Source organism: Panthera pardus, unplaced genomic scaffold (assembly GCF_024362965.1).
Source record: "Panthera pardus isolate Hobbes unplaced genomic scaffold, ASM2436296v1 HiC_scaffold_12, whole genome shotgun sequence".
In the NCBI taxonomy this organism is placed as follows: Eukaryota; Metazoa; Chordata; class Mammalia; order Carnivora; family Felidae; genus Panthera; species Panthera pardus.
In genome coordinates, this window is record NW_026526677.1 from 45,611,150 (window position 1) to 45,623,641 (window position 12,492).

General features: G+C 49.6%; 1 protein-coding gene across 18 annotated transcripts in view; it reads right to left on the reverse strand.

Annotated features, from left to right (window-relative positions):
- The window catches only part of BMAL1 (basic helix-loop-helix ARNT like 1), a 106,932-nt gene that overhangs the window by 6,478 nt on the left and 87,962 nt on the right, over nt 1-12,492 (reverse strand). For 9 of the 18 annotated variants that reach the window (XM_053899964.1, XM_053899966.1, XM_019456375.2 and 6 more), the window contains 7 exons: nt 12,272-12,389; nt 9,899-10,048; nt 7,028-7,274; nt 5,412-5,518; nt 3,936-4,086; nt 2,983-3,071; nt 1,349-1,472 (listed from right to left, as the gene is read on the reverse strand). In XM_053899964.1, coding sequence (XP_053755939.1) covers nt 1,349-1,472; nt 2,983-3,071; nt 3,936-4,086; nt 5,412-5,518; nt 7,028-7,274; nt 9,899-10,048; nt 12,272-12,389 — 986 coding nt within the window. The remainder of the gene's footprint in view (nt 1-1,348; nt 1,473-2,982; nt 3,072-3,935; nt 4,087-5,411; nt 5,519-7,027; nt 7,275-9,898; nt 10,049-12,271; nt 12,390-12,492) is intronic. The other 9 variants (XM_019456377.2, XM_019456373.2, XM_019456381.2 and 6 more) reach the window with 3 other exon arrangements.

Genomic DNA, 12,492 nt, shown 5'->3' on the forward strand with positions numbered 1-12,492 from the left:
CCTTCGTCTCTTCCTATTCCAGTCTAACTTTCCATAATAATTAGCACAACACTTTGGACATCTGCTCAGCCTCCTACAATGAATGGGCTCTTACAATTTTTTTTTTTCCCTGTCTAAACTTCTTAGCATTATTTATTAGGATTCTTAGCAATCTCCCTTCCCTGCTTCAGCTCATGCACTCTCCCTTTTTTGTGTGATCATAAAGAAAACAGACTTCTCAAAGATTATAAGATCCTTGACGTCAAGGACTGTTTTCTACTGTTCTTGGGTGGTTTCAAGCATCATTATCAGTGGTTGGTAAGATTCTGATTATCACTGCACACTGCCCCACATCTTGAAGTAGACTCAAGGGGCCATACCCATCATTCACAGAGGGTTGGAACAGAACTATTCTACCCACTGGGATAAGAGCCTCCTCTATGGCTAATGAGAAAGCAAGACCAGCTTTCAGTTCTCCTGAGAGAAAATCCATGGCAGGAGAGAATAATTTTTCCCTTCTCCTACTATGTTCCATTAAGTGTGCATTCCTAAGGACCTGGTTACTACCCTCTTGATTCCCCAAATTCAGATGAATTTATAACTGCTTCCCTCTCAATCACTACTCTTAAAGACTTAGATGTAATTAACAGTGTTTGAGCACACACTATTGTCAGTTTCTGTTGTAGGAACTTCCCGGAGATCTCTCACACTCCTAGGGCAATCCTTGAGAGATACAGTTATTGCCCCCTTTTATGGTTTAGCTCAACAGACACCAAAAAGTTAAGTGAATCTCTTAAGCACAGCTAAGTAGAGGCCCAGAACTCAAACCCAGGTAAATTGCTTCTGCTGTCTTTCATATGGAAAAGAAGCCCCCTCAAGAGAGCTTCTATTACTAACTGAAATGCTTGGTCTCTATTACTAAAGCCAGGCAGCTTTTTGACTAGAAGCAGCGAATGTCTTGTTAAGGCCCAGGTCACCGGCTGTCATCGCTCTCCTGTAGTCCTGTAATGTCCATGTTCATCTGTCCTTGTTAGCTCCTTAGTAGTAAGAAAATTTCCTTTAACTCTGGCCTGTTTGGGTTTTGCTTCTTTAAGGCAAGATTTTTCGTTCTCGACACTACTGACATTTTGGACGGAAAATTCTTCGTTGGGGGTGGGGGGAGTTTGGGGGGGAGGCAGTCCCATGTCCTGCAGGATGTTGAGCAAGCTGCATCCCTGGTGTCTATCCATTGCATGTTTAGCAGCAACATTACCCAGTTATGGCAACCAAAAGTGTCTCCAGCCATTACAAAACATCCCTTGAGGGGGAGGCAAAAGGCCCTGGATTGAGAACCACTGGTTTAAGGGAGCGACTAGAAGATATTACTTGCCTGTGGATCTCCATGATTTCTTCAGCAATCATTCGACCTATTTTGCCTGCCCCAGCCCTGGTTCCCCCTGGAATCCCTGGAACAGTGGGGTGGGTCCTCTTTGGGCCACCTACAACAAAGGAATCTGAGAGTGGGAAAGGGGAACCGAGGAAGAAATGCTATTATCAGTTAAAACCAGTTCATCTCGTGATCCACTTGAAGTTCAACCTTAGGGTTATGCCCTAGAGGACAGCAGGGCCATAGCTTGTCAGGAAAAGGCATTCCAGCAGAAAGCTCAAGTTTGCTTCCAGGATCAGAAGCCAAGGCAAAGCATTTAATTCCCCTCAGGCACTCAACATCTGTTTCCTGAACACCACTGTACTGCCGGCCAGCCTCACAAGTCAGCATCTCTGCCCTCAAGGAGCTCACTGTCTAACAGGGAGACAGACAAGAACAATGGCTGAAACAAGGTGTGGTAAGTTTGGCAGGGAAGCGCAAGGCACCCCCACTCATCCAGGGCCAAGTGCAGCTTCCTGGAAAAGTTGAACTCTGAGCTGAGTCTTGAGAGAGGAGTATAAATTAGCTTGGCAGAGAGGTAAGGAGGGGAAGGCATTCCACGCACAGCAACTGATCTATGCAAGACCACTGAAGCAGGACAAAACTGGGGAGATGACTTCAAGAAACTCATCATGAAGATGATAAAGGAGTGATAGATGAGACTGAAGACAGGTACCAATCAGATCAGGAAAGGCCTGGGATGCCATGTAGCATTTGGACAGTATCCACGGACGATAAGGAGTGCCAAAGGACTTGACACAGAAAGGGCGCTCAGATTGGGTTATTGGAAAGTCCACTGCATGGAGAATGATCTATAGTGGAAGAAGGGGATTGGTGGCGGGCGGGTAGTGAGACTAGGGTTAGAAAGTTATCTGCAATAATCCAGATGACAGATGGGAGGGCAATGGAAGTCTAAGTCCCTAAGTAGAAGGGACAGGATTTCGTGTTCAGATACAATGGGCGAGAAGGAGTTGTCAAGGTTTCTGGCTTAACCAACCAGATGAGGGAGTGCAGAGAATCGGTTTGGAGATGCCGAATTTCAGGTGCCTTTGAGACTCCTGGTGGCTCTGTCCAGGAGGCAGTTGGAGAGACAGACCTAGAGCTCCGGAGACAGACCGGATGTAGGAGTCACTGATGGAGAGGTAGGGGATGAAGACAGCCAAGCAAGCAGAGGTGGTCCCGTGAAAGGATAAGTCAAGCGCAGAACCCAGGGGCTGGAGCCAAGCCAGGGAAGGAGCCCCACTGGGTGTGGCACATACCCCAGTGCTGACACCACCCTCCTCCCACCCCAGGAGCCAGTCACAGTCAACAAAAAGCACTTCACGCAACACAGAGGAAAAGCGCAAGAGGAGAAAGGACTTTGCTGTTTCAAGGGCTTCCAGAGTGCAGGCAGCCTCAAGAAAGGCAAAATAAGCTCCGGATTTTCCAGGCTCAGCAGAGAAGATGAGATGACCACGTCATTAGCGCTCATCCCCTTGAGGCCTCCCTCGTTCCATAAAATATGGTAGCTGGGGACACCAAATACTTGGGGGGATGGTATGCTGGCCACAAGCAGCTACTCATGGGCAAGCCCAGATGCCCCTGCGGGACATAGTTACCTTCTCCAGAGGGCAGCATGCTGTCCATGCTGTGGGGGGACGCTGTGAGCTGTGGGAAGGTTGGGTCCCCGCCTTCCAGGACGTTGGCTCTGTGAACATCCCAGCAATAAGGAAACATGAGTCAGGCCTGCTCACGACCGTGCAGCTCGCACCTCGGCCAAGGTGTCCAGGGTCCACTGTGGACCTGGACGGGCCAGAAAACGAAGGGTCTGAGTGGCTCAGCAGGTCTCCTGTCTCAGCAGTGGCTCAGCTGTCTGAGAACACAAGGGACATCATCCCGGCCTTTGGCCTCACTGCCTGCCTGGGCCTTCCTAGTTTGTGTGGGACACGGTCCAGCAGAGATGGTGACTGTGGCAGCCCGCCGCCATAGCTACAAGGCCTCCTCTCCTGCCAGTCTGCAAGGCACCCCGCCCCAGCCCCTCACTCAGCTCTAGCCACAGGGGGGGCTTTGGACACCACGGGGAAAGAGAGGTGTGGTGCAGTCCTTGCCAAGGAAGAGGTCCTTCCCTTCTCACCTAGCAGGCCTTTGAGGCAACGCTCCAGCTGCCAGTGCTCAGGCTACTGGCCTGGTGGGCAGGGATACCCGCCCATCCTCAGCCAAGGCTACTGTGAGCTGGCACCTGTTTGTCACCCCTTCTCCGCATGGCAGTACCCGTGGATGTCCTGTGTGCAGGGCCTTCAGAATTCAAAAGCTAACTGCTTTATTGGGAAGGAAATGTTGCTGTTTCTTGGAGCAATTCCACAAGCCAGGGGCCTGCATGCTATGCGTACTGAAGCATGTCGTTAACAGAGAAATTTTGGCTTCTGCCCATCCTGAGGCTTCACGGGATATGAACAAGGTAGCAGTAAAGGATGTGATGCCGGCTGTCGCCTGTACCCCCCTTGCCCAGGTAAGGAGCCCAACGCATTGATCTCTGAAGCAAGGGAGCCTCTGATAGAGGAAAAACACTTACAAAACAACAGTGTTGGTTGAGACGATGTATTCTACTTCCTTGGTCCAAGGGTTCATGAAACTGAACCATCGACTCCGCAGCGTGATGAAAGAACCATCTTTGATTTTAAACTTATAGCAATTAGTCGTAATCTTTTCTCTTGTCTGTAAAACTGAAAATGAAAAAATTAAGAAACCATGAATGTTGTTTCCTCAGACCCATGTATTAAAGTAACCAAATCCTAAGCGCACTCAGGCTCCATGGCATCACTCTTTAATAAGCCAAGGGAGCTGGCACTCGGAGAACAGGCTGTTTCTGAGGGTTTGATTCAGAGCCTCTCGACGGCATTTATGAATTTCTTGCTAGTTTTCAGTGTACAAAATGGAGGCTCTGGGGAATAACTGACTGCATTATAGACCTCTGACCGGAATCGGCTACGAAGTGAACCACTAATGAGAAAAAGCCCTGTCCAAAGGGCCCGTGTTCTTTCCCCATCATCAAGCCAGAGGGCAGTACAGCATTTTTAGGACAGCAGAATCCAGGGAGGTCACTCACCTATTCACATTTTACTCTTTTATGTAACTAACAAGCATCTTTCGTGTGCCAGGCACCGGAGATAGAAGAGGAGACGGGATGGGACCCCCACCCTCAGGACAGGAATGAGACGCAGCTATGCAGAAGAAGAGGTCAGAGCCTCGAGGGAGGAAGAATCCAGCAGTGCCTGAGGAGTGGCAGGGAATGAGGAGATGTCTGTCTGCAGGCAGGGGTGAGGCGTGAAGCTGAGGAGGTGGGGCAGGGCCAGGAGGGGGAGGGTCTTGAGTGCCTGTCAAGGGTATTTGGCCTTGAGTCTAAAGGCAGGAGGTTTAAGCAAGGATGTGACGGTATGGAGCTCAATCGACTGGGGCATAAATGGGCTAACTATGAAAGATGGAAGGTGACTGGGGGCAGAAGGGAACACAGAGGCCTGCTGGATGTCTATCACAGTGGTCAGCTGGGCACAAGGGCTGAGCTCGGGCTGTGGCAGTGGAGGTGCAAAATGGGGCCTCTTTGGAAATGCATGTCTGAGGTGAATGGACAGGATCTGGTGGACAGTGAAGGAACGGGTCAATACTGGTTCCTCTCTCAGGAGGCTAACATGGGCAGTGCCCTAAGTCAAGAGGAAAATACAGGAGGCATTGCAGGATTTTATGGAAAAGAGAATCAGATCTGTTGGAGCCATACTAAATCTTTACAGGGTCCGTGTAAATTCTCTGGGCAAGAGATGCTTTCTAGAAATTGAACTGTCCTATGTACACAAAAGTGCTAGGCTGTCAGTGGGTTCTCTGTAAGGAGACAAACAGGGCCTGGGAACATCGGCTTCTCCTCTTCGGAGATGTTCTGGCCTGGAGATTCCTAGGCTGGCTGACATCACTGGGGGCAGATTTCTCTGGAACACTTATGTGGACTAGTGTCGAAGAAGAGGGACGCCTTAAACTTAAGGCCTTTTGTACAGCTTACCTTGCCTATGACATTCTGCGAGATGTCCTATGTCATCTTGGTGAAAATATTCATAACATGATGTGCCTAGAAGTTCTTGCGGTAAATATGCCAAAATAGCTGTTGCCCTAGAATTTTTTTTTAGAGAAAAAGTTAATTCAGACAATTAGCCTCTCTGCAGTGGATGAACCCCACTACCACCAGTGAGAACAAGGGTCAAAGCTGGCTGGATTTTCAGAAGGCTTACTACATGGGTGTATTTTTGTTGGTGCACCCGAATCTAACCAACGCTATACAAACAGAGGGAAAGAAAGTAGCCTTTCAAAGGGGTCATCATCCCAAGAAAGGAGGCTTAGAAATGATAACTAGTCAGATAAAAATGTGGTAGGCAATCTAAACCCCAGTGCAAATTTCCATTTTACTACCCCCCTCTTTTTTTTTTTTTTTTTAAATCAGGATGACCAAACATTGGAAGTTATGGCGGCAGGGGCCATAAGGACCTTGAAAAGTGGTGGTGTCCTTTTCCAACACACAGTGACTATTTCTGATAGCCAGAAAAATGATCTGCCTGTGAATATTCTCAAGGAGGCAGCAGAGAGCAGTGGAAAACACGTCTGGGTTCTTAGCTCAGGTCCATTACCACTAAGCTGTGAATTGGAGGTAGCCAGTCTTCAGGCTGGGCTCCAGTTCCTCAGCCGTAAAAAATAAGATTGGACCAGATCAGTGCGGCCAACAGAGCTTTCTGCGATGGAAATGTTCTAGATCTGTGCCATTAGCCTCATGTAGCTATTGAATACCTGAAATATGGCTACTGAGCCTGAGGAATTTTTCTTTACTCTTTTTTTTTTTTTTTGTAACTTAAATGCAAGTTCGTTAACATACAGGGTAATATTAGTTTCTGGAGTAGAATTCAGTGATTTATCACTTACCTATAACCCCTAGCACCCATCCCAAAAGTGCCCTCCCTAATGCCCATCACCCATTTAGCCCATCCCCCCACCCAACACCCCTTCGGCACCCCTCAGTTTGTTCTCTGTATTTAAGAGTCTCTTATGGTTTGCCTCCCTCTCTGCTTTTATCTTCTTTTTTTCCTTCCCTTCCCCTATGCTCATCTGTCTTGTTTCTTAAATTTCACATGAGTGAAATCATAGGTATCTGTCTTTCCCTGACCTATTTCGTTTAGCATAACACACTCTAGTGCCATCAAGCCTGAGGAATTTTTAACTTCATTTTGATGAAATTAAACCTTGAACAGCCATATGAGATCACCACAGCCAAGGACTACTCCATCAGACAGCTCAGGACTAGATCATCTTCTCCAAGCCCTACATTCCAGAATTCCAGTCACTGTAGTGGCCCAGGAACAGTCCATACATTCAGATAGCATATATCATGGCTACTATTTCTCTTCTGGCCATGGACAAACCACTCTACTTCACCATCTCTGCATACCAAGGACATTAAAGGGAAACATCTCTGTATTTATGATGATATTCCGAGAGGTCTCAGTTTTTAGCAGAGATCCCCATCACTTCCTTCTCTCTTAGAAAGCCAGCTGATGGCCCAGTCTTCTCTGCTTCACTCAGAGCTGAAAATCTTGTACCATTCTTGTTCAAGGGTAATACACAGACTCTTACCTCTGGTCTACAAAAACAAACTTCCCGTCTATCGCGTGCCGAGACACATATTCCATAGACTTCACCCTGATTTCCCCGTTCACCGGCTGTGGAACCACGTGAGAATGTAGTCGTCCGATTGCGACAAGGCAGCTGAGATTACAGCCCTCGTTGTCTGGTTCACTGTCTTCATCCAGCCCCATCTTTGTGGGCGGCCAGCTCTTCAGATACCCTGTGCTGTGGATGGTGCAGAAGCTCTTTCGATCTGCTAGAAAGCAAAATCCGTGGTCAGTGTCAGCACAGCGCTGTGTGCGCGGACACGGGCAGCCTTGGGCGGGCTGGGATGCCAGAAGGGAGTCAGAAAAATAAACAGAGCTTTACTCTCCGGAAGTGAGACTCTAGTGAGAGAGGATGACACAGAAATAGACAACTATCATCTGGTGTCATATATGCCGAGCAGGGCCGGTTATGCCAAGGCCGTCCCATATACTAAGGAAGAGGTATCTAAGTCTACCTGGAGAGAGGAGGCTGCCCAGGAAAACAACATAGGAGGTGGATGGATCAAGAAGGATGAGCACTGGCCAAGGGACTAGAATGTGCGGAGGCTGAGAATGTTCAAGGCACAGAGGTGCGCCCTGTACAAGAGACAACAGAGAGCTCTGGGTGGTTCAAAGGGAAAGGGCAAAGCTGAAGCCTGTCTCCAGCTGAAGACACAACACAGACTGAGGGGCAAATTGGGGCAGATTACTAGGGTCTTAGACTATTTGCTAACAAATGTGTTTATGAGATGGGCAGTGGAGAGCTTCTAAAAGTATGCAAGTGGGGAAACAGCAAAAGCAAATCGTGCTTTGGACACCCGAGAAGCAGAACGATAGGTAAACTGGAAGAGACTAAGAACCAGGAGGAAGACAAGCATGCACCAACCAAGAGGTGATGACCACTGGACTCTGGTTCCACAGTGAGGATGAGGCAGGGAAGGATGTGGGAGAAGTTTCTGAGAACTGCTGAGATTTGGTATGAATATCAAAACACTTGGTATGAAAGAGAATGAAGAGAACGCCAACAGTTTTGGATTGAATTAGCTGCTGGTGCTATTCGCGGAGACAGGGAAGAGAGAATACACAGTATGCTTTAGAGAAGAGGGAGAAAGGTTTCACTTTGGGACACACGGAAGACGGGACACCTGTGAATTTCATCAACAAATCCTTATGGAGTGTTTCCCAAGCATCAGGTCTGTAATAGTTACTGGGAAACTGGGAAACCAATCAGACGTGCCATCATGGAGTTTCTAGTCCAGTGGGGGAGACAGATTTCAAATAAACAACTATACCAATAAGGGCACAAGTGCAACTGCAAGAACATGCTAGAAAGAAAATCTGTAGGGTGTGACAGGAAGACGTAAGGCGGCCTGAGGGAATGAGTGGCAGACACTGATGCACATCCCTAAAGGACCAGCTGAGCTATTGGGCTGAAAGAAAGCTGGGGGGGGGGGGGGGTGGCATTCCAATCAGAGGGGTCAGTGCGGAGAGACCCTGGATAGAAAAGGGGGGTTGGCATCGAAAGGGAGTCGGCAGAGCTGAACACAGGAGTGCTGGTAGGAGTGGAAGGTGTATGGTTGTGTTCAGGACTCTCAAATTTTCTTCAAGAGCAGCAGGCAACCCTGCACAGTTTGGAGCAGGAAACTGATGGAAAGACTCGCTTTACAAAGATCATTTTGGGGGCGCCTGAGTGGCTCAGTCGGTTGAGCATCTGACTCTGGCTCAGGTCATGATCTCACGATTCGGGAGTTCAAGCCCTGCTCCAGACTCTGTGCTGACAGCTCAGGGCCTAGAGCCTGCTTTGGATCCTCTGTCTCCCTGCCCCTTCCTTGCTCACGCTCTCTCAAAAATAAAAACTTAAAATAAAAAAAAAAAAAAGGTCATTTGGGGTACTGTGTGGAGAGATGGAAAGTGTAAGGAGCCTACTTCGCTGGACGTGGGGAGAGCAGAGAGTGGCCCGGGTCTGAGTGGCACGGTAAACAGGGAGGTAGATAAACATACTTCAGAGAACTTCTGCAGAAGGAATTCATTGTGGCAGGATTTTGTAACTGACCGGATGAAGGGAGGGAGTAAACCCAGCTGAGGGTGCCTCCCCAGCTTCCACTACGTGATGGTGAGGCCATTTACGTCAGGGGAAGCTCACACGGTCACTTTTACACAGATCAGGTTTGACATGCCCTTGAGCTATCGGAGCAGGTAGATTTCAGAAGTTAATTTGTGGGTCTGGAGCTCAAACTAAAAACCTGGGCTAGAAATACAAACTTGGAGGTCACTGGCATCTAAGTGGCGCTGTGGGCTAAAGCATTAGAGGACATTACCTATGGATCAAGTGCAGATACAAGGGTGGCTCAGGACAGAAGAGGAGCCAGTGCAGGACCTAGGAGGAGGGCCTAGAATGGCAGAGGATGGGGGAGACGGGAAGAAAGGGTTCGTGGAATCCTAGGGAAGACGACACTTCAAGATGGAAGAAGAATGAAGCATCCATTGTGTTTCGCAACATGAAGGTCGCTGGCGAATTTAGCCAGAGTGTTATGGTGGATTGGGAGGATGCTCATAAAGCGGCTGGGATTGTGGCTCAGAGAGTTTTTTCTCAACCACATTAGAACAAACAGAGTTTAAACCAAGGAAGCTCTCCCACGAACCTCTGTCATCGTGACACCCACCAGGGCTTTCCAATCTCCTCTGCTCCCCAACGGCCCTACACCCACAGTGGGGGGGGCGGGGGGGGGGGATTGTGGCACGCTGGCCGCCGTCCTGGGATCTGCAAGGCACTGAACCAACGCCCCGCTGAGCACTCTAGAGCAGAAAGCCAGCCTGAGCTGTATTGGGATTTTAAAGCGGTGGAATTGGTTACCTTTTTTCTTTGAGCAGGTAGAGGGGAAATCCTTGTCTTCAACCTTTACCGAAGGCCTGTTACACTTCATCCTACAGAAGAAAGAACGTCGTGCTCCAGAACATAATCGAGACGGCCCAGGGGTTATATCTGTCTTAACTGGAAGTCCAGCTGCAAATCAATACACAAAATGTGATAAACCGAGAGTAGTATTGTCTGTCAGGAGGGGGAGTGTGACCTGGAAGAAAGCCTCTTCTTTCCTGCCTGTTTTAGGTGACGGGAGAGTAACATTCCTCAGGACAGTTCAGGCCTTACGAGACGCGTGGGTAAGTGCGGGTCAACTGAAGTGTTTCCAGATCCCCCAGAATGCAGCCACTGGACAAGTGGAGTTGCGCTGGGGACGAAAAGAAATCTAGCATGGGGCTCCCGTCTGGCAGGAGCTTCCAACTGAGAAGGGAAATGCAAGTTCCCCACGGAAAGAGGAATCATGCCAGGTGATGTAGGATTAGTGCCAAATCAATGGCAGAGACGGTATGTGTTTTCCAGAGAGGGAGCTTGGGCTGGCACTGGAAGGATGGGGAAGATGTGGACACTGGAGTGGGAAAGAGGACGCAGAAGGGCCTCAAATTCTCAAGCCTGGCTATATGCCAGAGGCCCCTGGGGGGTTAATCAACATAGGTTCCGGGACCCCGGTCTAGATCTGGCTACTGAACACGCGCAATGTGGCTATTCTTTAAGTGTGAATATACACAGGCGTTCAAAGACTATACAAAATAAAGCCTCATTTTGAGTTACTGGGTTAAATTTTAAATCACACGTGTGGCTTATACGTGTGGTTTGCTCATGTCTCCACTGGCCTATGCTGTTGTGCACCAACTGAACTGGTCTCTGGAAGGGGGAACAGGACTACGATCCTGCCATGACCGCCGGCTACTTGTCCCCAGAACGCATCTGGGGAAAACGAGCAACCGCTAGAAGAGGGGCCGCCAGGGCTCCCCCTGGGTCTGCCCCCTCCCCCCGCACCTCCCACAGGGCCGCCCTGCCCTGCGATCTCCACCCGAACGCACACAGCCTGGCCCGCCCCCGCCCCTGCTCGTTTCGCTCCACAGCGGGAGCTACACCTCTGTATCCATCCAGAAACGTTTGCCCTGCTCTGTTCCTCTCTTCACCTGGCACACAGTAATTCATCCTTTCAAACCCACCTCAGTCGTCACCTACTCGGGGCTGCCTGTCCTCACGCCCACACGGGAATGAATCATCTGTTCTCCAGGCCTGCTACTCCTTCCACGGCGGTACCTGTGCTGCAGGCTGCCGTCTACCTTCTCCTCTCCCTGACTCTATGGTAGGAGCCTTAAAGGCAAGGATCAAACATCATCATCTTTTTCTCCTCACGTCACTAAAAAAATTTGCCAGGCCAGACAGGTAGCAGGGGCTGCGCCGAACTCTTAGGAAGACGACCGCCTTAGTGTCAAGGATGGTTTAAAGATTCCTCTGGAGGTGTCACCCTCCGGGAACGGAAGTGGAGAGTGTGGAAGCAGGAAAGTAGTCGGGCCTGACTGTGCCGACCCACGACATCGCAACACTGACACTGGGCCTGCTACCTGCCAGGAACTGCCCCACAGGCTTTACGCACGTTCGTGTATTTAATCCTCACAACATCCCGACGAAACAGGTACTATTTTGTAGATCAGGACGCTGAGGCACAGAGAGGTGAAGTAACTTGCTCATGGTCACACAGCTTGGGAAATGGTGGAGCCAGGAAGTGAGCCTAGCACTGTGATTCCAGACTCCATCCTCTTAACTGCTAGAGTCTGCGGCCTCCCACGAGACTGAGACTGACGGGAGGAGAGCTACCGGGCAGGCCTCACACCGGAGGCCCAGGAGGGCTGCGGGAGGGGGAAGCTAGGGTTGGATCGGAGCGGTGGTTCCACTGCTGCAAGAAGGAAGCCGGGGCGGGGCAGGCAACTGATGAGGAACAACCACTTTGGTCAAAGAATCTTCGATTTAAATGTCAAATTTTATCTTAAGAGGCTGCAGATGCGTAACTCAGGTAAACAGAGGCGATGTTTCCAAGGGGAACAAATCGCACTGGTGTGAGCCCTTTAAACTCAGAAGCATGCAGTTGCGAACTTCTAGATTCTTGGGGGGGAAAACGACTGAAAATCAGAAAGAATCAAAGTAGCTGTTGTTCCTCTCGGTGAATTTGGACGCTGAGTTGTTTCTCTTTTATGTACGTGCAACAAGACCAAAACAAACACGAAGGAATGTAGATAAGTGCATTTAGCCAGAGACCCAGATAAAGGGCAGAGGAGGGGGGCCAGAGGCCGAGACCATGGGGCACATGCTGCGGTCTGAGTGGCCCCAGGAAGCAGCCTCAGCCTCTCCTGTACTCACTTTTTGCATCTATGAGCCGCTCCCGGGGCGCCGTGTCCGAGGAGGAGAGCTGCTCCTTCACTTTGGCGATATCTTTAGGGTGCAGGTAGTCAAACAAACTCTGGCCAATCAGATCGTTCTGCGGGGAGGAAGCATTAAACCGGCAAGTCAACAGCACGTGGTGTAGAACTTCCCCAACCAGTGCCGTGCCTTTATTTTGTATTTCTAAGCGTGAGAGTTTC